Genomic DNA, 26,896 nt, shown 5'->3' with positions numbered 1-26,896 from the left:
CATCCTTCCTAGTTATGATCTATTCTTCATATGAAAGTGTGAGTGATTATAAATTGGTTTCATAATAGTACTGAGTACACTGGATATTTTTTCTTCCATCCTTGAGATACTGAACTAAGTAAGATATGAAGTTTGGTGGATTTTCAAGTAAATAGGCGTTGAGATCTTCAGGAGAAATTATCAGATAATTACTTCATAGTGCTCCTGATTTGTTCACTTTCCAGTCTCTGGGAATCAAATATGAGAAAATGAAACTACTTGCAAGGTCTTTTTCTCCGTGCAGAGGGTCTCTGCTACTCCCCTCTGGTAAATGGCTCTGTAGGACTGTGCGTGGTATTTAGGAATCTGTGTTGTAATGAGCCGCCTCCCTCACTGCCTTCATGGAGGTAATGGGAGGGGTGTTTATACATGTCAGAAATGTCATTTGCTCACCTCAGCCTGTTTTGGCATAGCCAGAACATAGGCAACCTTTTTTTTTTAATGAAAAGATTGTATCTTTTCTTGTTTTAGATTGAAGAAATGTCAACAGTTGGGAATTTTGAAGGATTTCAGCCTGTGTCTTTGAAGCAAGAGGGTGATGACCAACCTTCTGAGACTGATCGCCTGTCCGTGGAAGAGCTGGAAGCTGGCAAGGACCTAGTGCCAAGGCAGATTTCCAGGCAGTCAAGTGTGACTGAATCAACACTTTACCCCAATCCCTATCACCACCCTTATGTCTCACGGAAGTACTTCGTTACACGGGTAAAATTGTTGGTGCTCTTAAATATTACACAAAATGTTTCCTTAAAAAAAAAAAAAGATCTTAAAATCCTTCTATATACTACTTATGCCAAGTGTTTTCACATTTTTCTCATGTAATAGTCATAGCAATCATGACATTATTCTTACCCCCATTTAAAGATGAAGGATCATTTAAAGATGAAGTGTCTGAACTTCAGAGAGGTTAAGGATCTATTTTTGATCACACAGATATTATCAAGGACAGGCAGGTCCTCCAGCCTCCTTGGGTCTTTGGTTCCCCAGTCTTGTTTTCATGCTAACGCTGACCTCAAAGAATTAATGTTCTGTGAAGAGATAATCACAGAATATAGAATATAAAGCTGTTAACTCAGTGAGGGGTCACTGTTTGAGAAAGGCATAGATTATGGAGAGGAAAGAGTTGCTAAGGATGGGCTGAATCTCAAGGGTTTACATGGAATGCTTGCATTACAACGTGGGAACAGATACTTTTTAATCTCACACCTGCCATCTGGTACTGTGTCCTTTTACCTGTGTAATAGAGCTGGGAAAGTAAATGGCTGAGTGAGTAATGAGGATGTTTTCGATTCTACATAAAAGTTGTATATTGTGGTATCAGACACACAAAAAATAATATTTTAAACTTTTAGTATTTGGATCAAGTGGAGAAGGCTTATGGGTTTCTAGTACCTTTCTCTCTTGAGCTCTCCTTCCCACTTACAGATCTTCAACATTCTTATTAATACAATAGCGGCTAGCTCATAGACTATACTCAGTCGAGGGCACAGTCAAGGGCCCCATGCTCTGGCAGCAGAGGCCATCTCATTTTCATGTGTGTATGGGACATCCCTGTTGAAAAAAAATTTGACAAAATTTTATAGATTGGAGTTAATCAAGACATGGTGACCTTTATAAAACTTTAATGAGTTTTGATTTTTTAGCTTTCAAAATATATCTTGGGTTAAGATAAAGTTTTAACTAAAGCAATGCAATGTGTGTGTGTGTCTGTGTTTAAACATTACATATACTCTACGTGCGAGATGCTTTGGTAGGTGCTATACCATGTGTGTGTTTGTGTGAGTGCTTTTGCATATATAGAGCATATGGTTTGTTTTCCAAAGAATGTGAACTTTATTAGATATGCAAAGTTAAGTTGTAAGATATAGCTGCAAAGGAAATCAAAGCATCCTCTGAAGTTTTATTATCTTTCGTATATATTATGTCAGGGTTTGGTGTGAGAAAAACACAGCGTGATTCAGAATCAGATATTTATTACTGAGAGCTAGTGCAACCATGAAAGTTGGCTGAGAAGTCCCTGCAAGGCTGTTGTCCTTGCATCCGCTGATGGGTTTGAAGGTAATACATGGATAGGTCAAACAATTGGCAGTTGTGAAAAAGGAGTAGAGAATACTGAATAGGAAAAACTACAGGAAAAAGTGGAATTCCTGCTGACAATGCGTAACTCTGGAGGAAAAACTAGAGCCTGTGTCTATCCCCACCAGCTCTAACCTTGATGATGTGAGTCACTTTCAGAAGCTGGTGTCTTTCATCACTGAGACACACCAGATGATGCTAGAGAGGAAGTGTGACTATAATGGAAGGAGTGGCAGGTCCAAGTTCTGCCCCTTGTTGTCAAGTAAGCCAGGATATCAGTTGTCATGGACATGGGCTGCCATGGGAAATAATGACCTGCAGTGGTCCCCAACAGGGAAGGTTTCACTTCTGACTTTGTAATCTCACACGTAGGTCCCTATGGTCAATGCTAATTTGGAAACATATAAAGAAGAGAATTTTAGAAAACATCGTTCCAATTCAGCTAAGTTGACATAGTCCAAATGCTACTACATATGAAGCATAGAGCTATACTGCTTGTGTGAGGCTTGCACAGAGAATTTACATTCCTTTAACCTCCTGGAACAGTACTGTGAGGTAGACTAGGCTTACCACTATTGCTTTTAGGGCAAATATACTGAAGTTTCACAGAAATGAAGTGACCTGTGCAAGTATGGTTACATACTATTAGTGGAAGAACTGCAGCTAGATTCTGGATCTCCTGTCTGCAAGTCCAATGTTCTTCCTACCTTGTACAGTTAAATTGATGGCTTCTTTATAAGCATTTTCAATAACAGACTCTAATCAAGGTAAAGAACATCTTTTTTATTAAGTATATAGAAAACAACCCTAAGTTCTCAAAAGGTTATGAGGGAAAAACCTACTTCTAATTTTATTAGTGAGTGAAAATTAGACCCAAGGACTTTTTTTTTCCTTTTTTCCTGAGATAGAACTCACTCTGGTACCCTGACTAGAGTGCCATGGCATTATTGCTCACAGCAACCTCAAGTGCCTGGGATTAAGAGATCCTCTTGCCTCAATTTTTCTATTTTTAGTAGACACAGCATCTTACTATTGTTCAGGCTGGTCTCAAATTCCTGAGTTCAAATGATGCCAGCTGCCTCAGCATCCCAGAATGGTAGGATTACAGGTGTGAGCCACCACACCTGCTCTAGACCTGAGGACTCTTTATAAGCTTTGAGAGTGAAGTTCCCAAGACACTCAGCATTTGTTCTGATTCAGACCAAGGGACATAATATGAAGAATTCTTACTGCCATGTGAATGTAATGAAACGTACATTAACCCGTGTGAGGATAATGAAAATACAACTATTGGCTCCTCTGATATTTATAATGATAAATGTTTTTAATAAAGGAATGATCCAACTTTACTAGCTTATAAACCACAAATCTGCTGGCATGGTAGTAGTTTTAAAAATAGAAGGAAGTATATCTGTGTAGATATGAGGTTTGACTATTAAGTTTATGAACTCGCCCTTGAACAAGTGCTATATATCTCATTACTGAATATTATTGTGATCACCTTGAAAGTACTCTCCTTGGAAAGCTATGCACTGATGCCAGCACCTAGTCCACACTTCAAAGCAATTTTGTAGCTCTTTGTTCTGGAATGACCATCAAAGTTACCATCACGGGACACACAAAAACCTGCAACCATAATGAACACCATTCAGCAAGACACTACCACACATTGACATGAACACAGTGTGAGACTGATATACCAAGGTTATGAAATCTTACCAAGTTGTTTATACAGTGCTGATAATCGCATGGTAGCGAGTTTGCTAACTAAATTGTCAGTCCTGAGACATATGTATATGTGTATGTATATTACTATGCATGTAATTTCCTCATCTGTAGAATATAGACAAAATACTGGTATTACATAGATATTTAAATAAGCTAACTTTGTAAAAGTTCTTAGTAAACTGCATAACACATCTACAAACATTTTGTAGATGTCATCTCACTGTTATACATGCTTTCTTTCTTTTCTTAATATTGTGTTCACATTGCTGTACTTGTCATAGGGAACGACATTAAGATGCCCATGACCTCGTCATGATTTCCATTATAAATGTAGATGTATGGGTCTGTGGCAGTAAAGAGGAAAATAATTCATTTTCTCGCTCACGGGATAATTTAAGAGACTATGAAAGAGTTCTTATAAAGTATCATTGCTTAGAGTTCTTATAAAGAGTTCTTATAAAGTATCATTGCTTAACTTTTACAAAGTTAGCTTATTTAAATATCTATATAATACCAATATTTTGTTTATATTCTACAGATGAGGAAATTACATGCATAGTTTTATACATACACACAACACACACGTATACATATGTCATAGGACTGACAATTTAGTTAGCAATGAATCCATAGCTGATGTGGTCCAGTGCTTCTCAATCTGTCTTATGCTAAAATTTAGATTCTGCATTTCTACAAATTCCATAATAATGATGATGCTTTTTGTCCATAGACCATATTTTGAACACCAAGGAGCTAATCAAAACATTTGTTTTCAGAGGGAAATAAGGCCTGAGTAGGAGAGTGGTCTGCCCAATGTTGCAATTATTAGTGAATACTGACTTTCCTAAAAGGCTGGTCAGTGGGAAAGCTAGGGCTAGAACAAAAGTTTCCAATTCTCAGTTCATAGTTCTGTGATTCTCTGTGGCATTTAAAAAGAAATCAGTTTATTACAAAGTAAGAGTTTAAAGAATACATGTTGTGAATTCAGAACAGCAGTAAGTGACTGAGTGGAGGAATTCCTTTGTCAAGCATTTTATTATTAAAAGGTTTGAAAATCATTGCATAGGGGATGGCTTATTGAAGAAAAATTAGAAAATGTGGATAAGTAAAATAAAATAAAAGACACCTTGATCTACTGCACAAAGTTAACCAAAATGTACTAAATGCATTCTTACATATTTGGGTGCATATCATTTTTTAATTTTTTTCTTACATATACAATTTCTTGTATGTGAATGGGATTAAAGGAAAAATATTATTTTGTAGGTCATAGAATAATATTGTTCAATAACATCATTTTTAACAACCTCATTATATTCTACTCTGGGGCTATAGTATAATTTATTTAACTTTTGGTGGACATTTAGGTTGTTTTCTGTTTATCTTTTTTTCTGGTCCGTTTTGTTCTATTTCATTCTGTATTTTATTTCTGGGACAGAGCGTGGCTCTGAGGCCGGAGCTGGGTTGCCATGTCACTGGCCTGACTCACAGAGGCCTTGTACCCCTGGGCTAGGGTGTCCCTCTAGCTTTGGCCTTTCAGGAACCATAGTGGTAGGTTGCGGGGGCACACTTCTGATTTTCTTCTGTATTTGGCAGAGTCAGGGCCTTGTGCTTGCTCAGGCTGATAGGGAGATCTTGGCCTCAGGGGACCCACCGACCCCAGCCCCAGAGCCCTGGACTGCAGTGTGGGGGATGGCACTCTGCTGAACACCATCATTACTCCTCTTTTTCTCTTTTTGTCCTTCTTCTCTCCTTGTTTTCATTTTTTCTTTCATCCATTTTTTCTATTTCTTTCTTCTCTCCCTTCTTGCTCCTTATTCTTCCTTTGTTCCTGTACCAAAAGGTACCTTCAACACGCAAACGCAGAGACGAGGAAAATTAAGGAGAAGGAGGAGGTGGGGATAGAAAGTTGGGGAAAGACGTGAACAAGAAGAAAACACACATGAGGAGGAACCAACAAAATACTCTGGCAACAGGAAGAACCACAACAGATCAACCTTCCTAAGGGATCCGGAGGAGCCACCAAAGAGGATGCCACCTGTTTATATCTTTCAAACTGGAAAGGAAATTTATTTAATGGCTTCCTATGGCAGGATAGCACCCCATGTCTCAGACTCCAAGAGCTATAATAAAAAGGGGGATCAGTTATGGGAGTTTCAAGCTGGAACGGTGACTGATGTGGAAATGTAAACTAATTCCAGACAAACAGAGTCAATTTTAGCATCGTATCCTCACACATTAGATCACACCTCTGAATAGCAGATCATGAAAAAAATGTGTATCTGCTCCTTAAACCCATTTGGTTCCTTACGGGTCAGTCTGAGATGTTACTTCCTTTCTTCAGACTTGCAGTCTATTATTTGTTTCCCCAAACCATGACTTAGATTAGAAGCAATCTACTCAGAGCTAGAAGGGTCTTAAGGAATATCTAAACCAACGCATGAAGCACACAAAGGAGGTGTGATTTGTCCAAGGTCAACAAGCAATCTCTGGGTCAAGCAAGAGCAATCAGGCCTGAAATCCGGGACTCCTGACTCTTTCCACCACACCCTCCTGCCTCTGACCTTGGAAAATGAATGGAGGTCATATAAATGAAGGTCCGAACCACTTGCCATCATTTTTTTTGGATACTTTTTCTCCTGTTTTAGTTCACCTGCTATTATTGCTTTGACAAGGCTAAGAAGGGCCTCGTGCCTTCTCTGAACAAAAGTATCCCATCAAGGCTAATGACTAGAGATATAATATGATAATCTTCTTAGTTGTGGAGACTGATATTCTGAAGCAACTTCTTATGAAAGGAACAATACTTAATCCACATGGGGAAAGATATTTTTAAACTCCCTGCAGGACTCTATATTTGCAGATACCTTATCAGAAAGTTGAAAGCGATTTGGGATGGAGAATTATCTCTAAATTTATACTTGGGAATGTAAATTACATACAAACTAATGGGACTAAAACTATTTGATCTTTTAATATTTAATTAATGGTTCCCCGTGGCCTTTTTATAGCCTGTGTTCTATTGTCAGCAACGAGACTTTAATAAGCAGGTTCAGGACTTCCCATTGTGTAGCAAGATGTCATTGCTTCCATGACACTAATTTGGCTTTCATACTCTTTTCCTTTCCCTCTTCTCTTGCTCTAGGGTTCCCTGTGTCTTTCTCGCACATTGTGAACAAATAAGTCCATGGTGTATGAGCTGTCTTGTTATTGTCTGTGGGAGCCTCTTTTTGGTCTACAAAATAGACATTGCACTGAGCAAAACGTTTCTTGGCTCTCCCCTCCCCCAATCCATCGTAGATTGTTAAAAAGAAGGTTTTTTATCTTTAGGAGAGCAGACCATTAAATGCAATAAAATTCCTTCTCTTCATTTTCAGGGAAAGACAAATTTGTTTGGACTTTACAGGTCACATTAGAGCCAATTTTCTTACCTTAAGTGTTCATTGCAAAGTGATCCCTGTCTGGTCATAACGGCACCAGCAAGAGAGGGTGTCTGAGTCTGCCGAAACTTTCTTTCCCATGTCACCCTCTTTTTAAAGTGTAACAGAGAAGCTCATTATAGGGGAGAAAATTAGCAGCACAGCCGTGGACGTGGTTTGCGTGACATTTGGCCCCGGGCTAGTCTAGCTCAAGGAATCTCAAGGAAACAAACGCATATGTCTTTGAAGTTCTTCAGTAGATTTGCTTTGACTCAAACTATTCAGAGCTAGACTGTAAGAGATGCTGTTGCCCATCACGCTGTGTCAGATGATACATACATATTATTCCATCACATTTTCCTGTTTGTCTTAAGCTGTAAGGAGTCTCAGAGCTAGGTTTTCAACTGCAGTAACCATTTTATCCCCCAATTCTAGTAGAACTATTTTCTGTTCTATTTAATATTAGTAATAATGAGAATGACAATGCCTTTTATTATTTAGTATTTACCAACGTTTTAGATAAAGTGTGTCTTAAAAAAAAAAAGATAAAGTGTGTCTTGGCATCTCTCAGTCTCTCAGTTATAGTTACTGTCACCTTATCCATCTAACACATGAGTAAACTGATACATAGAATGACCAGATGCCTCATGGCAGCCATCAGAAAGGCTGAGTTTTAAACTTTAATGTCCCAGGCACAAGCAAAAGTATTTACGCACTTTATCTCATTTTGGCAGTAAATGGCTGAATTTAATGTATTATTGTAGCTAAAAGCAATGAAATGGAGCTGAGTATAATTCTCTGCTGGGATATGTGTCCCTTTTATGTTCTATAAGGACTTGACCATTGTTTCCACTAAAGGTAGGAACAGCTCGGGCAGTGAGAAAACTGATTGACCTCCAGAGGCTGTCAATCCATTCCATAAAGAACACTTTGTTTTTAGCATTTACTTTTGCAAAAACTTGAAAACATCATCCTCATCTTCTAGTCTCATTATATTTCTTCCTCACCCTGAGGGAACCACCATTAATAGTTTCTATATATCTTTCTAGAGTTACTTCAGGGATATATAAGCAAAGACAAACATTTATTCTTATTCCTCTCCTTTTTGTGCAGCAGTTAACATATTTTACATTCTGCTCTGATTATTTCTTTCACCTTACACATTAAAATTTTTCCATATTAAAACAACTGTCTTTGTTCTGTTTACACCTTCTTCGTATTACACTGTCTGAATGTTCCCCTGTGTCTAACCAGTCCTGTCTTGTTAGATACTTAAAGAATTTTTTCCTCTAGAAAAATTACTGCTATTCACAAATATGGCTGTAAATATCACTTTATAGATATGTCATTTTGCATATATGCAAGGATTTCTGTAGCATAACTACAAAGAAGTGGAAATTTGGATCCAAAGACAGACCATTTATAATTTTGATAGATTTTGCCAATTGTTTTCCATAGGGAAGGCAAGTAAGGTTTTTAAAAATTCTACATTATTAGATTCATCGTCACATATTTTTGGCAAAGTGCCTGGCATAAAAGCATTCAACAAAATGCTTATTTTAGGATTACTTCAATATTCTCCAACAACTGTACTTACATTCTTTTTTTTCTGAACAGTATTAGTCTCACTACTGAGTTATATTCGTTGAGGATAAAATTATGTGAATACTGGAAGAGAGACGGGAAAAAATATTCCTGTTGAGTCATCAGAGGAAGCATGATTTTTTTAGAGGACTTTGACCAGTGGGCCTGGTAGAGTCAGACTGCATTGTGGGGAACTGAGATGCAGTGAGGGGAGAATTGTCACAGGATCATAGAGCCCCTTCAGTAGCGTCACGGGAAATGAGTGATGTTGATACAACCTTCTGTGTCAGAAGAGGTTCCAGTCACATTTGATTGATATACTAGAAGTTACTGATTTCATGACACATGAGGTCAGCAGGCGTGGAATGCTGTCCTAGCTTTCTGATGACTCTTTAAGCTGAAGAAGAGGCTGATGGAGAGTCAAATCATTCAGTCCGTGGGCTGATCACCCATGCCAGTGGACAACTGGTTAAAACGCTAGAATCAGAAGCTCTCAATGGAAGGGCTGTGATCATCTTGAAGATTTTTAGGAAGTTTTGATTATCAGTTTGACTCAGAAAGTTTTAGTTTAGTCCATGAAGTTATCTTACAGATAAGGCAATGGAAGCCCAGTGTAGTCACATAATTGGCTGTAGTCACAGAGTTAATTCATGACAGATCTGGAATATGGACCCACAGAGCTCAGCTCTGTTCAGGAGCTGTCCTTTCCATTTCCTGGAAAACGCAGGGTATGTAGAAGAATCAGCGGTGTGGGTGGGCGAGCTAAGTAGGTATAACGGCATCATTTGCCCTCCCTTTATCTGAAGTAGCTGGACTCTTTTTCTGTTTTTCATGTACAGATACTCATTTAAGACTTTTCTTAACAAAGAGACATTGTGACCAAATATTCCAAAGTCTTTTATCCCAGATTGAGAAAACAAACACATGAAAATGCTATAACCACCTTACCCCTGAGAGGAGGTATACTTGAAGGAATCCTTGCCAGCCTAATCTCCCTATTTTATTTTGGGAGAGAAGAGCACCAGGCTGGGAAGTTAGGTATTTGATGCTAAAGTCCCATTATACAGAGAATATCTGTGATCTTGTAATGTACTTGTGGTTAGCACCATGTTGTGGGGCTGAAAATGAAAGACCTGAGTTTCTTACCTCATCTCTGCTGCATCTAAGCTCAGTGTACTTGTTAAATTACTTCCCACATTGGTCAATAAACACAAATGGCTTAGAATAGATCAGTCCTAGTCACGATTGTTAACCTGGGCTGCACATTGGGACAACCTGGGATGCTTTTAGAAATCTTGATGTAGTGACATGTGAATTCCATCCATTGAATTTCGGATATAACTGGTCCGGTATGCAGCCTGGGGATTAGGAATTTCAATGATTCTAATGTGGAGTCCAGGTTGACAGTGACTGCCTAGAGAGCAATGATTCTCTAAGGGTGGTCCCCACACCAATAACATCACTGCAGAATTTGTAAGAAATGTAAATTCTCAAGTCCCAGCCCACACCAACAGAATCAGAAAATCTGGGTATGGTCCTAGAAATCTGTGCATTACCACGTGGTCCCAGTGATCCTGTGGTACCAAAGTTTGAGGATCACTGAGTTAGAGGATCTGTGAACTTATGAGAACAGGTGCCAATTAATCTTTATGCAAGAGCTAGGTCCATAAGTAAAATACCTGTCTGGAGAAGAGTGAAGAACATGAGGTGAAGAGACTGACAGACTTTATCTCTTAGAATCATCTAAAATGCATGATCTGGCTCAATGCCCGTAGCTCAGCAGTTAGGGCGCCAGCCACATGCACCAGGGCTGGCCAGGGCCTGCTAAACAACAATGACAACAATAACAACAATAAAAACAACTGGGCATTGTGGTGGGTGCCTATAGTCCCAGATACTGGAAGGCTAAGATAAGAGAATCACTTAAGCCTAAGAGTTTGAGGTTGCTGTGAGCTGTGATGCCACAGTACTATACTGAGGGTGACATAGTGAGATTCTGTCTCAAAACAAGTAAATAAATAAATAAATAAAATGCATGATTAGAGCATTAGAAGAAGGCTGCTGTTTTGGGCTTTATTGATGTGCTCCATGAAGACAGACAATGTTTAATTTTAAGGTATATAGACTGCTAAATGTTTTGAACTTCCTGATACACATATTTGATAGAAAATCTAGCCCTCTGAAGAAGGCTGTCTTCATTTCTATGAGAAACTATGAGTAAGATTACGGAAGACGGGGGGGCTTCGATCACTCCTGCTGCATGTGAGGAGAGCAGCTTAGTAAATACCAGAGTTCAAGACTAACTTCTCTAGCAGACAGGGCCTAGAACAGAGGCAACCAGAGGAACTATTGTATTTTTCCATGTGCAGTGCTCACTTTTTCTCCTAAATTTTTGAGGGAAAAATAAGAATGAGCATTATACATGGGTGGTACTAATTTCATACCTATATAAAATGTTCTTAGTTTTTTAATTTATGCTCATGTGTTAAAAGTATAACTCTAGAAAGCTATAATGATATCTGTATGCAAAATAATACCCTGGAATATGATAATTGTGCCCCCTCCATGCTTCCCCTCTCCCCAGTTGTCCCCTCACTGGGCAGGCACCACAGAGGCAGGAGCCCCCAGCCAACCCAGCTGGTGGCCTTGGACACTGCTACTGCTGTGGTCTTGGATGTGGCCTTGCTGCTGACAGCAGTGCAGTGGTTAGTGTGAGGGTCTCAGCAGAAGGAGAGTAGAAGTGGCCACATAATGGCAGCTCATCTTACAAGGGGTGTGAGGTGTGGAGCCAGCCCCTGCAGAGAAGCCAGAGCAAGTCTGGGCAGCAGGTGAGAGTGGTCCAGACAACCTGAGTACCCAGTCCCCTATGGCTGTTTTCTCCTGGCCCACCCTTGTGCCCACATCCTTTCCATTTCATTTCCTATTCCCACCCACATCTGTGAGTGGGAGCATGGCCGTGGGTGCTCTGCTGAAAACCTTGGTGGGTTTATTCCTGGGAAGCTAGTGTGTGAGGCCAAGTCCCACCCTGCCTGCCTGGGCTCTTGAAGGTAGATCCCTGACCTTTGGGGGCTGCCTGGTGTCTTGAACAGCTGCTCCCATTGTCCAGAACATCACACTGAGGTGAAGGATCCTTGAGCTGGGGCCTAGGCAACATGGGTCCTGAGACCTGCATCTACTGGTAGCCCACTGTTATGACCTTGGGCCTCCGTCCCCATGAAGTTTCTGTCTGCGAGTTTACCTGAGAGCAAAGCACAGGAATTGGAGTACCTGAGCCTATAGATTGTAATTTTGGGCCTACAGCTTATCTGAACTCCTAATTGAGTTGTCACAATTTCCCACATTTGTCAGAAGAAGAACCATCTAGGAGGCTGGCTAATAAAATGGAGACCCAGGTCTTTCTCCTGGAAAGTTGACTCAGTGTATTTGGGTGTGGTTTAGAAGTCTCCTTATAACCAGTCTCCCAAGTGATTTGTAGGATTGGCAAGTTTAGGAGAAGCTGGTGTTGGCCATTCAGTTGTTACTGAGTGCCCAAGTTCTGGATGGCTCAAGGATGTCACAGTCCAGTTACGAAACAGAAATGTGAATGCAAGGTACTTCAGTGGGGTGTCATCAGGGAAGGTGCCTCCTCAGTGTAGGGTCCTGGGCATCTCAGTCTGGGGCCAGCTGTGTGAGAGAGGAGGCAGGACAGAAAGGTCAGGGATCTACCCTCAAGATCTGGGCAGGAGGGCCAGCCCTGGTCCCTCACACCAGCTTCCCAGGAAATAAGCCCACCAGGATTCTCAGCAGAACAGCCGTGGTCGTATTCCCACCCACAGACATAGATAAGATGTAGGGATGAGGGTGGGCTGAGAGGGGACAGCTTAGGGAGGCAAGGTGCTCAGGTCATCTGGACCACCATTACCTGCCACCTGGGCTAACCCCCAGCTTCTCCACAGCAGACCTCTCTACACGTTGTGCCTCTTGCAAGAGGGAGGTGCCATGCCACTTCCACCTCTTTTAAAAAATTAAAATGAAATATCTTTTTCTTAGAAGTCTGGTCAAAATGTGGATGCAGTTTATACATGTGAGTGCATTATGCAGGACAAAATATGGTACATTTTCCTGAGCTGTCTCAGGAAAGGAGGAGCTGCTGGAGTACACTAACTAGTCATGAGCACACAGTGGGCTCAGTCTTCTCTAAACAGGTATTTTCTTCTTTTTACTCAGCCAGGGGCCATTGAGACTGCCATGGAAGACTTGAAAAGCCACATAACTGAGACTTCTGGAGAGACCATTCAAGGCTTCTGGCTCTTGACAAAGTGAGTACTTATGACCCAGTGGAGGGCAGGGGAAATACAGAAGTATTTTCCTTGATACCAGTAGAACAGAATGGGAGATGCACCTGTGATAGAATTTCTTTTGTTACTGTTTATGATTTTAAAAAATGAATTTTCTAGTTATGGAGTCATTTTCTGGGGTCTTGTGGTTAATGGTATGACTATATTTGACCCCTTCAACTATTTTTTGGGTCTATTTTCCTCACTTGATTATCCTTTAAGTCTACCTTAGATCTGGCCTACACCATTGCTCTCAAGGACCGGTCTATTTGCTTCCTAATTCTCATGCTGTGTAGGGAAGACAGGCCACCTTAAATGGAGTTAGTTTGAGACCCAGATCTAATACGTAAGTCCTTATTGCTTCATTTACTGCCCGCATTCACCCACAAGGGTTATTTTAGCTATAAGAGCTTTCACTACAAATATCACTGTAGAGATAGTTTCCTTTCTGTCCTGCACAGAAACTCCATTATTTGTGTGGCCCTTTGTTCACCCACCAGGTAAACATTAATAATGCCATGGTCTTTATAATGGTAAGTAAAATATCCCTGGAATACGGAAAAGAGGCAACTATTTTTCTACTGCAGGAAACATAGTATTAAATAGATAATGTGATTAGAACATCCACTTTAGATACATAATAGATTCAGTAAATTTGCTTTTTTTAGATTAGTAATCTGGTCATCAAAATAAAAACTTAGTGATTCCTATACCTTGAGAAAAGATTTACTCTTTCACCTATGGGCAGGACATTCTCTGTGACCGAGTTTTCAGGAGGGAACACTTAACTGTTTAACCACCCAGACAAGCAGAACAAATTTTTCAATCAATGGGAAGCAGAACAGATCACCTGTGAGTCCATCTGATTGGTCAGCACTTTTTATACTGTTGTTTCAAATAGGCTCTAAGATTTGAATGAAAATGAACTTTGAAAAACCATCCTGACTTTCAGTTTTGAGTCTTTGCTTTTTCATCCATCAAATAGAGATGTTAATGTGTACCTGAGAGGGCTAAATGAAATACCATTGGGGAATTAGCAAGGTATACCCAGCACTTAGTCAATTTTTAATAGCCATAGTGTCACTCCTCTGTTCACAAGTACTAACCATTGGCATAAGGATTTTTTTATTTAAAAAAATGTTTTTTAGTAGCTTCTGCCTTCATTTCTATCCTTATCCATTTCTACCATTTCTGGGTTGCCTCTAATGAAAAGAAAAGACTTTTTCTTTATTCAGGCTTTTTCAGGCTTTTTCTTTATTCCTTTTTATGAAACCATTGTTCATTCTCTATTTCCCACTCCCCATCTAGAGTAAAACCTGACTTATGTAAATGAATGCTCTGTCTTGATTAGAAGAGATCTTGAAATGTGTTTTGGAGGTCCAATAGAGTAAACGTTTAAGAATTTTCTTTTTATAATGCTTCTCCCTTGTAAGGAAGAATGCACAATGCACATATGTGGTATTTCAAAATCCAGTCATGGCTATCTTTGAGCTCTCAGATAACAGAACCAGTAATTTATTTAATGTTACATTTTTAAAAAATGTGGTTTTACAGTTTTTGAATGGAAAGGAGTATTTCTTCCTTGTTTGATTACTTTTGTTCAATGATAATAAAGACATAGATATAAATTGCCCAAAGATAAATCAGATTGTCTGATCTACACTGAAGCTTCATGCCTGATTTACCACCACCTAGAATGAGTGGTAAAACAAGTGATTCAGACAAATATGAACAGCTGTTTCCCAAAGACCCACGCTTTGAACCTAGGTCTGAACCTAATAGGAAGATCAAAAGTTGGCAATGCCTATCTAGAAACTCATTTTCTTTTTCTCTTTTGTTTATGGTGCATATTTTGATTAAAGACAACAATCAGGGATGTGTCCTGCGCACGTGGAATTTCATACAATCCTATTTGCTGTTAGACTTCCTTCCTCTGTAATTTAAACCCATCCCTCTCCTTTAATTGGTAGTTCCTGTTGTTCTTTTTGATGTTCCTCTCTGCCAAAATCCTTTAACTCCTCCTCCCCTCAGAACCTATTTTCAAGAGAATGTGCCAGTTTCTTTTCTTTGCTTGTTAAACCTTACAGCTGGCTCAGAGATGCCTTATGCAATGAAAGGAGCTGTGTGTTAGTTCAGGTGTCTGGACTAAATTAATGAAGTTCCTGGACACTGTGACTGTTGAGGGATCAGGCCCAAACTTCACAGTGGTTCTTCTCCAGTGCTAGGTGGAGACAGAAGAATGAAAGAAAAGGAAAAGACAGATACAAATTTAAAGTTTTAAGAACAGCATGGGCTGAGGGATTGCTCCTTATTGTGAGGCTTCAGCAAAGACCAAGGCTCTGGGCCAGCTGTATGTTTATTTCATACATCTCATAGGAGCAGGCCAAAATCTTTACATCATAATTCTTGCTGAGCTTCCATTCTCCAATAAAACTGTGTTTTCAGCTAACTATGTTAATTAGACTGATTTATCTTTTACTATTATTGCTCTAAGTTATTTATAATCTTAATACAAACAGAATATGGGACAGTGAACACAGTCCAGGAGCAGGATGTCAGAGAAGACCCCGATTAGGCCCCACACAGAAATCACAGGAGTGACAATTAACACTCAAGAAGCTTTGTGCTCAGACAGACCACTGCTTCTGACCATACCAAGGTGACAGAAGAAAGGAGATATTTTTTCTCCTTATCTAGTCCAGAGCAACTTGCTGTCTTTTCTGAGGTTTAAACATTCTGCATTCCCTAACTCTCCAAAAGCATTCCGTCTCCCTGAGAGGGCGGCCCTGCCCTGGCAAGCCTTGCCTGCTCAGTGACCTCTGCAGTGGAGTTGCCCTAGGGGAGGGGTGAAGTTTCAGCAAGATAGCCTCTGTGCATTTTGCACCAGGCTCTGGGTTTCTCTGATCCACTCCTCTCCTGTCTCTGTTCCCTTTTGCCCATGATTTGCAATCATTTTCTTAATTCAATTCCTAACCTACTTACAACTAATAAATGAATGTTGGTTTTAAGCTTATTAAATCATTATTACTAGCAATGCAAGCACATCCAGATCTGACTCTTCCCTTAAGTACCCATATGGGCACCTGCGTTTGACTGTTTATACAGAAGAATGAAAGGCCCCCTTGTCAGAAGGAGGAGCATTCATGAAGGGTGTGAATGACATTTCACTTTATGACTTTTTGTTTATTTGACTGGAGATTGTAGTACATCAGTGCAGGAAAAGGTAAAAGCAACAGCAAGGATGGAAAATACACAAATTAGAAAACCCCAACCTTCTCCAAAAACCTACGATAAAGAGCAAATCAAACACACGGGCCCAGAAAGGCAACAGCCTGGGCCTTCTGCTCCCTTATCTCTTTTCTATAATGGAATGCAACTCACCCACTTAGTTCTTCAGAATTACAGGAGCTGTAGTAGAGACCAAATGGCCTAGCCTCACCAACCATGGAAGATGCTCTTCAAACATAAGACTTTTCTGTATGACAAAATGACCGAGATCCATGCATGTTAACCTTTAGCTCATTCCGTGGAAAATGAGACAACCTTGCCTGCTCATTTAGCAACTTGAAGCCTGTCTGCTTTCAAGCAAGGCTTTCATTTCAGAATGATGAGAGTAAAAGCCCTTTTAATGTAAATAGCACATTATGAAGTATTTTCACATCTGTGAGCTTGCATTAGCTTCCCAACAACCTTGCCAGTTTTACGACTCCCATTCTACAAATGAAGAGTGTAGGCTGGGAAACTCAAAGTGGCCAGATGAAGAATGTTTAAGTGATGGAGCAAGGAAGATGGGCGGCCCCTCTGCATTAGCTTTGAGGCTGATTGGGTTCTAATCCTTTTCACAAGGATGTAAGATGCAGATGTGGGATGATTGATGAACTCAGCTTAATCTTAAATCATCGTTGGTCAGACTCCTAGAAATGGTTTGACGTAAGTCCGCAAGGCAGAAACTGTCAAGAGAGGAAACTGAAGAAGTGCCTAAGGGCCATTGCATCAGGTTAGAGAACTTAGATTCTACCCTGTGGGTGACGGGGAGGCACTGAAGGGTTAAGTGTGACCGTATTTACATTTTATGAAGAGCACTAGAGGCCCACACTTTCTCTAAAATCCTTGGGATCAAATGTGAATCAGAATCAAGAACTTTTCAGTTTTTAAAAGGGGTAAAACAATGTTTATTTTTCTGACATTAAGTCCATAAAGCCATTTTCTTACAATGGTGCCCCCAAATTAAGGCGAGCTACTTTGTGATGGTCTAAAATGATATGAATGTATTATCCAATAAAATTAGAAAAATGAATCTGAGAGCACTTAGGAGGTCAACATAGGGGAATGGACAGAGAGGCCGAGAGGGGACAAGAAGGGGTATAGCCCTACCCTCAGCTGGTTCTCGGTTTAGCTGGAACCATGAAGAATACCCTAAATGGTTTCCAGGTGTGATCCAGGCCTCCAGCCCAGTTCATACAGAGATTGATCTGTCCATACAGCTACAGAGACAGGGTATTGTTTATCTCCACCTTACCTCCTCCCTTCACCCTGTTACTTGGTCCTTTGGAAAAAAGACTTTTAAAGAAATTGGGTGTATGCTTTTAGAAGTGATCCATTAATCCAGTGGCAAGGAGAACATCTTGACACTCTGTGGAGTCTCAAAAAGTATGCTACGGTGGGAATGAAGTGGCTCTTCAACAGAATGTACTTGAGATGTTTTTATCCGCAGTGGTTGAAGAAGCAGGAGGAGGCGGCGTCTTCCCTCCACAGAGATTATTACAGAGTGGTGGAAGGGGATTGTTATTATTCTTATTTCTAATTGAGAAGACTTGCCTATGGAGGCTGGGATCAAGTAATTCTTGCTCTTCATCTTTGTATAAAATACTTAAAATGTTTCATTATTTACTGCTCTCCCTCAAACCTACTTGGTTTCTATTATTTCCTATACTAAATTCGTGAAATCTAATTAACTATGTGGCACATACAGACAGCAGAATCAAAGCTGAGTTGAAGAGGCAGCCTGGTGTCCTAAAAAGAAGAAGGTCTGACTTTGAATCCTTAATCTGCTATTTAGTATCAGCATAGCTGCGTAAACTTCAGTAAGGTTTGCATTTTTTTAAATTAGTGAATTTGTTTGAATATGTTCTTTAGTCAGCTAGAAATTCACTACTCTTGGAAGAAGCACAAACACTGTTAAACTTTGATAAGTATTATTCCATCCTTTTCCCATGCATTCTTGCCAAAGATTGTTATTTATTAATACAAACATTCATCAAGCACTTAAAATGTAACATGTGTGAAGTGCAGTGTAGGCATTTGCCATTATATGTATGGGTAGGCATGCATCTCTTCCGACGAACTGCTGTCAATGGTACTCTCAGCTTTTTCCTTGTATTTTGTCCCAATTAGCACGTAGTTTTTACAAAGTTAATCACTCACCTATTAGAGTGCTGTGCTGTCACAGCTCACAGCAACCTCAAACTCTTGGGCTTAAGTGATTCTCTTGCCTCAGCCTCCCAAGTAGCTGGGACTACAAGCATCCACCACAATTCCTGGCTATTTTTTGGTTGTAGTTGTCATTGTTGTTTAGTAGACCTGGGCCAGATTTGAACCCACTAGCCCTGGTGTATGTGGCCAGTGCCCTAACCATTAAGTTATGGGTGCCAAGTGAACAATTACTTTCTAAACTGTCAATGGCTACACAAATTTAAGGGTTTACTGTTATTCTTTTAAAATTAAAGCATCAAGTAAGGGACATCTATCAGTGGAGTGGAGTAAGACTTTATGTTTGGAAAGAGAAATGAAGATATATGAAGCACACTAATTTATATTTTAAAAAATTAATAAGTAATATTTCTATTGTATGTTCTAGTTTTAAAGTGCTATTCTTGATCTTATTTAATCTCCCCAGCAATGCTCCAAGGTAGGAAGCATTACTTCTAGTTTACAAATGAGACAATCCAGGCTCAGAAGAGTAACAGCTTTAAAGTAGGAGATGTGGGCTCAGTGGCTAGGGTGCCAGCCACACACACCGAGGCTGGCAGGATTGAACCCAGCCAGGGCCAGCTAAAACTACAATGGCAGCTGCAACCAAAAAATAGCTGGGTATTATGGCAGGCACCTGTAGTCCCAGCTACTTGGGAAGCTGAGGCAAGAGAATTGCTTAAGCCCAAGAGTTTGATGTTGCTGTGAGCTGTGATGCCATGGAACTGTATCCAGGGCAACAGCTTGAGACTCCATCTCAATACATACATACATACATACATAAAGTAGAGGAGATTTGTATGGCTCCAATCTATTCAGTTGTCCTGAATTCTGCCAAAGATAGTTTTCTCACTATTGTGCAGAAATGTCCCATGTGCCATGTTATTACACTGTGGACTTCTGATGACCTGAGGCCCCCTTTCATATTTGGCATTTCCTGCAGATCCCACTGTGGTCCTCTGACAGAAACCCATTTGAAAGTCTGAATTCTGTTTCTTAAATTTGGTGGGGTAAGTGGAAGAGTGCAGGGCATCTATGTTTAATTTGGAAAGATTTCCCAAAAGAAATAATTCTCCCAGTTCTTTAAATAAAAAGAAAGACAGCCTGGGAAAGAACAGAACGGTGAGGAACAGGTGACCAGGGAGTATTTCCCAGGTACAGGGTTGCCTCTTGGGAATGCTCAGATCCCCACAGCCACACTGCATGTGATGGCTTTCATTCCTTCTCCAATATTCCATCCTCAAACAGACCCATGAGAAAAGGCAGGGAGGAGCTGTTGGCTTTATTTTATGGTTGAAGAAACCCAGAGATGAAATGACCTGTCTCAGGGCAACCACTGATTAAGGGTCAAGGGAGAGCTTGGCTTCATGACTCCTCTCCCAGCGATCTTCTCCTTACCCTGCTCTAGCTGCTTTTTCTGACTTTTCATCTCCCAACACAGTCATCACGGCAGTTTAAATTGGATCTTTAGGCCCATGTCTGCTTTCTGTGTCCATAGCCCTTCGTTTGCAGAGAGGAGGTCAGAGGTTCCCTGGGCAGGTTCGGAGTCCTGTTCCTCTTTTCTTCTCCAGATCTTTCTGTATCTTGTGCTACTCACTTAACTTTACTTTGCCTTTGCCTAGAAACAACTTTAAAAGTCAGATAGCTGTAGGGCAGCAGTTCTCAACCTTCCTAATGCAGCGACCTGTTAATACAGTTCCTCATGTTGGTGACCCCCAACTGTAAAATTTTTTTTTGTTGCTACTTCTTTCTTCTTCATACTTCGTGAAGTAGCAACGAAAATAATTTTATAGTTGGAGGTCACGACAACATGGGGAACTGTATTAAAGGGTGACGGCTTTAGGAAGGCTGAGAACCACTGCTGTAGGGGATGGTGGATGAGGCTGCACTGTGGTCTTGTTAGAGTCTAATTATGCTATCAGGATCACTAAACTAATTTTGTAACAAAAATACTCCTAATCATAGTTAAAATGTAAAGAGACCCCAAAACTGAAAATCGGGGGTTTCTAATTCTTTTTAGTCATAGGAATTGACTGATAGGAGTACTGTGTAAACTAACATTGTGAACCGCGCCTTCTACTCAGCACCATTCATTTTTGCACACTGTTCTAGATCCCGGCTCTCAAAGTGTTGCTCTGGGAGTAGCATCACCACCACCCCCTGGAGCTTGTGAGAGTCCCTCCCTTACTGCCAATGAATAAATAAATAAGAAATACTCACCCTGGCGTCAGCTCGCCCTCCACCCAATCCCGAGGCAGGTTCGCAGCACTTACCCGGAACCTCTGCTGAACCCAGGTCCGCACACCTGTGCCCTCTATGGCAAACAGACCCCTGGGATCACCCCTCCCTATTCCAGTCTCCCTCACTGCAGCACAAAGCCCAACAGTGGCGGCAGGAGAGCCAGAATTCGCAGTTGACTCTGACCAAGATTTCCAGCCACGCTGGCCTAGGCAGTGAGGGCGGAGGGACTGGGGAGGGGCTCCTCTGTGGGAAGGGGACGCAGCTGAGACTTCACCTCTCCGTGCCAAAGTGAAGACTGGCCGCCCCACAGTTCCCGGGCCTCTGCTCGTGGACCCGCACAATAGATCTGCCTCTTAGAGTATCCCCCAGACACCCTGGCCTCCGAGGGGGACAGTCCACCAGGCCATGTGGACTGTGGCACAGAACTGCAGAGAGAAAGTTTGCTCCCTTTCGCGCAAGGCGGGATGGGGACTGGGCTCAGAGGGGGAACTGCCTGAGTGCAGGAGGGAGAGTTTTTTGTTCCTTGCTTGCTTGTGAAAGCCTCTGCACAGGCCTCCCATTGGGGGGCTCCCATCCCCTAGGCCACAAGAGCCTTTGAGCGAGGTAGTGGCTCAGTACTATATTCTGTTAACCTGCGTCTTCTTTCTCAGCCTCCAAGTTTCTCTCAGTTGGGATCCTGTGCATATCCTTGTGCTCAGCTCCCCATCTTTGGCTTCTCCACTCCCCCTGCGCAGGAGCTTCTGAGGAAAGGGGCCTCTAGTTGCCATCTTACCCCACCCCCCTAAATCCGCATTTTACGGGGCCCCCACTTGGTGCCCATGCGCATTAACATTTGAGAAGCTGGTCCAGATCACTGTCTTGCCCAGAGTCTAAGGGCTGCCGTGGGTCTTCACTGCCTCCACGCCTGTGGCATACCCAAGACCTTGCAGGTGTGACTGAAGTTCCCTCTCCAGCCTTATCTGCCGTCATACACCTTTACAAAATCTATCAGCCGAAATGAAGTGTCTGCTGTTCCTTCAAATTCTTGGTGCTGTCTGTCTCTATTGGCCTCAGGTCCACACTCGCCCAGTTTCCTTTGTTTTGAATTCTTTTAGCGTCTCCCTGCTGGCCGAGACTTCCTGTCATTCAGGGATATGGAGTCTATATAGGGCCTTTCCATGTTCATTCAACCAGAATAATCTTATCTCCTTCTTCGCGCTCATATTACAGAGTTCATTACACAAAGTACAGTTCATTATGCACCTTGTGAAGAAAGCATTCCTTAAGGCAGGGTCTGATTCTGATTTGCACATGTCCCAGTATACCTCCCAGTATGCAGTAAATTACCTGGGACATGGTGAGGGGCTCAGAACTGATTCTGGATTTGACTCACATTTAATTCTGATAGAATAATCTACTGTCTGAAGCCCTTCACTGACACTAGCAGGGTCCATCCATCCTGTCCTGCTTCCATGTCCCTGGGCCTCCAAGCAACTCTAAGCCCAGTAACACTTGCCTCTGTCCTTGGGTGAAAGCATTCAGGCTGAAAAGTGCCTCAAATCTATCAAGATGTTAATGACCTGTGGCAGGACTCTGGCAGCAACAAAAGCACCTCTGTTGCCAGAATCCATTTATACTGGGTGGGTGTTTTCGACAACCACTTAATTAAACACATTGCTTTTCTCTATAAATTCTCCATGGCAGCAACCTCATCCCAATAGCTAATGGTCTCTGAGTGACCTGCATTATAAGACAGTGAGGGCATTTAGTTGCTGCAGTCACAAATGTACTTGGAAGTGTTTATTTTCCCATGACTGCTACCAATTAGGAAGGATTTAGAAAAAGCCAAGAGGGGAAAGAAGTCTGATGCAGCTAAATTTCTAGCTCCATAAGCTACTAGCTATTTGACCTTGATAGTCCAAATCTCTTATATCCTCTGGGCCTCAGTTTTATCACCTATAAAATGGGGATGTTAACAGTTAATCTAAGGATTACTTAATAGTGTGTCCAATGCTTATAACTTTTTTTTTGCCATATGATATGTACCATATAAGAGTTGGCTCTTTTATTACTACATATGTATTATTAATAAATTAGTATTTTATATGCATTCATTTATACATTCATTCACGTATTTGCTGAGCTCCTTACATAAGCCAGACTCTGTCCTAAGTGATAAAAATGCAATAACAATTAATACAACATTTCTATCTTAAAGAAGCTCTTAGACTTGTAAGGAAGGAGGACATGTAAATAAAGTCACAAAAAAAGTATAATGCATGCTGATATATGGTGCCACAAATACTTCTATGGGAATGTAGAAGTCACTAAATAATGTAGCATTAGGCAAAGGGGACACCAGAGATTAAAGGAGAAAGAGGGATTAATGATTTGATGAGATGAAAAAGAATATTCCAGGAAGAATATGTGTAACAGAGATAGGCCCAGAGAACCACAAATAATGCAGTTGGCTGCATTATAGTCAGGCAGAAAGAGAGAAGTAGCAGAAAGCTGGAGTGATGGGAGGGAACCAAAGAGTAATAACACTGAGTGCTAGCCTAAGAATTTGGGTTCACATTCTCTTCCAAAGTCACAAGCTGGAGATTCATAGGCCATTTCTACCCTGTACAGTGATTTCTAGAATTTCACTTTGAAAGCTTTTAGAGAGGGTATGTGGCTTTCCAATACCTTACACTGGCCTCTCTTTACTTCCTGCTGCAATGATGTGTGAGAACTGGTTCTCATCCCCTCCCCACCTCCATGAGAGCCACCTGTGTGGGACTCTTCCCACTACACATCAATGACCTCATCCTAGTATGTTGAAATCAGTTATGGTTGCCACGCATACCAAGCAAATAAAGTCAAGACATTATTATTTTAGAATTTGCCTAATATTTATAGCTCACTACTACCTCATGTTCCTTTCATGACCACTATGTTTCCGTCTTGATTTCTGAAGGATATCAAATAGGGTATTAACATTATTTGAAAAGCACTAGGCTCCTGACATAACTGCTCAATAATTTAAACATTTTCTTTATTATTCAGGAGCTTGCCAATGAGGGTTTCATTAAAGACAAAAACATAAGACCATGGTCATAATATAGAGACCATCAATACTTTTAGGCCAGTTTTATAGCAATTACATAAATAATCATTACAGCCTTTGGTGAGTAAAAGAGCTGATTACAAATAGCATGTAGTCTCCACTCTATTAGGTGCCTGGGTTTTCCCCAAATGACCTATTGTGTGTAGGCTAAGAGTGGGTTTAGGGAGAGAAAGTGATGGGAAGAGGCAGAGGCCCCTATTTCCACTGGTCTGGTCAATAGAGCTACACAGCCTGAGAGTTTCCATGGCTTCTGAAATGCTTTGCAATGGGAATTAATGAAAATGTAGAAATATAGTGAAGAACAGTATCAAGAACAGAGATAGATACTGTATGATGATAAAAGAGTCCATCCACCAAGAAGATATATCAGTCCTAAATGTGTGTGCATCAAATAACAAAGCTAAAAAATACACAAAATAAAAATGGATAGAATGGAGAGAAGCAGATAAATCTTCAATTATGGTTGGAGACTTCAAAACCATTCTCCTAAAAATAGATGTGGCAATTAAATAGAACATTTAGGAAAGACTTAGAAACTCAACAACACCATGAATCAAACAGGACCTGGTTCCTATTTATAGAGCACTTCGCCCAATAATAGCAGAATGCAAATTCTTTATAAGCATTAATGTTACATATAGCAAGAACTAGAATACCCCAATGCACAAAATAAGCCTCAACAAATTTAAAAGAGTTGAAATTATGCAGAGTATGTTCTCTGAGTGTAATGGAATCATATCAATAATAAAAAGATAACAGGAAAAACTCTGAACACCTGATAACTATACATACTTCTAAATAAATAATCCAGAGCTCAAAAAAGGAGTCTCAAAGGAAATGAAAAGTATGTTGAACTGATTTAAAAAAAAAATCAATGTATGAAAATGTGGAGGATGTAGTTAAATCATAATGAAAAAGAAATTTATAGCACAGAAAAAAAAAGAATTCATATCAATTGAGGAAGTCTCCAAAAAATAATCTGAGCTCCTCCTGCAAGAAACTAGAAAAGGAGGTCAAACAAACCCAGTGTGAGCAGAGGAAGGAAATAACACAGGTGAGAGCAGAGGACAATGAACAAACCCCCTTACGTACAAAGCAATACAAAAAACTGATAGACTGCACAGCTGTTTCTGCGAAAGGGTAAATAAAACGGAGAAACCTCTATCATGGCTGACAAGAGAGACCACAGCGACCAACATCCAGGAGATATCAGGATAGAATCTGCAAATATTAAAGAGATAGTAAGGAATTATAGCTAAAAATTCTATTCACATAAATCTGACAATTTAGATGAAATGGGCGGATTTCTCAAAACACAAAAACAATCACAGCTTACTCAGCATGAAACAAAAAATTTGAGTACCCCTATAAAAGTTAGTAAATGATACTTATAATAAAAACTTCCCCCCAAAATTTCCAAGCTTAATTTTATTGAATGTTTAGAGAAGAATGAACACTCATTTAAATAATTTACACAATCTTTTCCAGAATATGGAAAAGAAAGAAATACGTTCTAACTCATTCTATGGATCCAGTATAACCTCATACCAAAACCAAAGACATTATAAAAATAAACTACAGGGCAATATTCCTAATAAATATAAAGATAAAAATTCTTAAAATAGTAGCAAATATAATCCAGCAATTTATAAAAAGAATTACACATCCTGACCAAGTGGGTTTATTCCAGGGATGCAAGGCTGGTTCAATACTGGAAAAATCAAACAATACAGTCCCCCGTATTAATAGGCTAAAAGAGATAAATCATAGAATCATGTCAATTTGTATAGCAAAAACACTTGACAAAATTTAACAACTATTCATAATAAAAACTTTGAAAAGAATACTACACGTAAATGCTGGGGGTGGAGGGTACAGGTTCCCTGAACCCGGTTGATCTGGTTCCATTACTCAACTGAGCTAGAAAGTTTAACCAATCAGTAACTGAAAACAAAAACTAATGAGAACTGGAAATAAAACTGGAGCAGTGCAGAGTATGAATAGAGGGCAAAGTAAGTTGCACAAGTTTCAGTGTAACAAAGAGAAATTTTATTTAAGAAGAACAAAGAGAAAGTTTAGCCAACTTCAAAAGAGAGTTGGAAGTAGGTCTTTCTCATGGAGGAGAAAAGGAGAGAGAGATGGAGACACAAAGGCCCACAGGGGTATAAATACTCCATTTGAAACTGGTTCCAAGTCTTTCCTTGGCCTCTCTGCACCTCCAGGCAATATCACCTTTTTCTATTGGTCATTGATTGTCTCTCTCTATTGGTCCTTGGTCACCTAGGTTACTTCATATCCACATTCTTTGGGTCCTCCAAACTTCCTGGTTCAGTAGGCCAGGTTTTCCTCCCACCCTTCTTGAAGCCACCTTTTTAGTGTCCCTTCTCAGGAAATTTCCCCCTTTTTGATAAAAAAAATTTACATAAAACCTGTAGGACATCAAAGACATTTGTACCAGAATGTATATTGCAGCCCAATTCACAATAGCCAAGTTGAAGCAGCCCAAATGCCCATCAACCCATGAATGGATAAACAAATGTGGCAGATGTATATCATGGAGTACTATACTGCCATAAAGAGGGGCACTTCACATCTTTTATGTTTACCTGGATGGAGCTGGAAAATATTCTTCTTAGTAAAATATTTTAAGAATGGAAAAAAAAGTATCCAGTGTACTTGATACTATAATGAAACCAATATATAATCACTTACACATCCATACAAATGATAAAACACCAAGTCCCCAAAGAAATAGGGGAGAGATGGGAGAGGGGAGGGGAAGGGGAAGGGAAAGTGGAGGGAGGGTATTTAGCAGGATCTCACCTAACAGGTATAATGTAAGGGTATATTTCAAAACAACTAAGAGTATATTATAAATGTCTTACCACCAAATAGGTAAGTGAGGTGATGGTTACGTTAATGTTTGATTAAAGTTTGAT

At 40.3% G+C, this 26,896-nt stretch overlaps 1 protein-coding gene across 1 annotated transcript in view; it reads left to right on the top strand.

Moving 5' to 3' along the window:
• Positions 1-513: 513 nt before the first annotated feature.
• The window catches only part of TPRG1 (tumor protein p63 regulated 1), a 113,972-nt gene continuing 87,589 nt past the window's right edge, over positions 514-26,896 (top strand). Inside the window, exons 1-2 of the mRNA XM_003792708.2 lie at positions 514-741; positions 13,050-13,141. Of these exons, the coding sequence (XP_003792756.1) occupies positions 520-741; positions 13,050-13,141 (314 nt within the window). The 5' untranslated portion in view covers positions 514-519. The remainder of the gene's footprint in view (positions 742-13,049; positions 13,142-26,896) is intronic.

The sequence above is a fragment of the Otolemur garnettii genome, unplaced genomic scaffold (assembly GCF_000181295.1).
Source record: "Otolemur garnettii isolate 467f Iridium unplaced genomic scaffold, OtoGar3 scaffold00060, whole genome shotgun sequence".
In the NCBI taxonomy this organism is placed as follows: Eukaryota; Metazoa; Chordata; class Mammalia; order Primates; family Galagidae; genus Otolemur; species Otolemur garnettii.
Note: the sequence above shows the minus strand (reverse complement) of the source record. Positions and strands in the feature narration are given on the sequence as shown.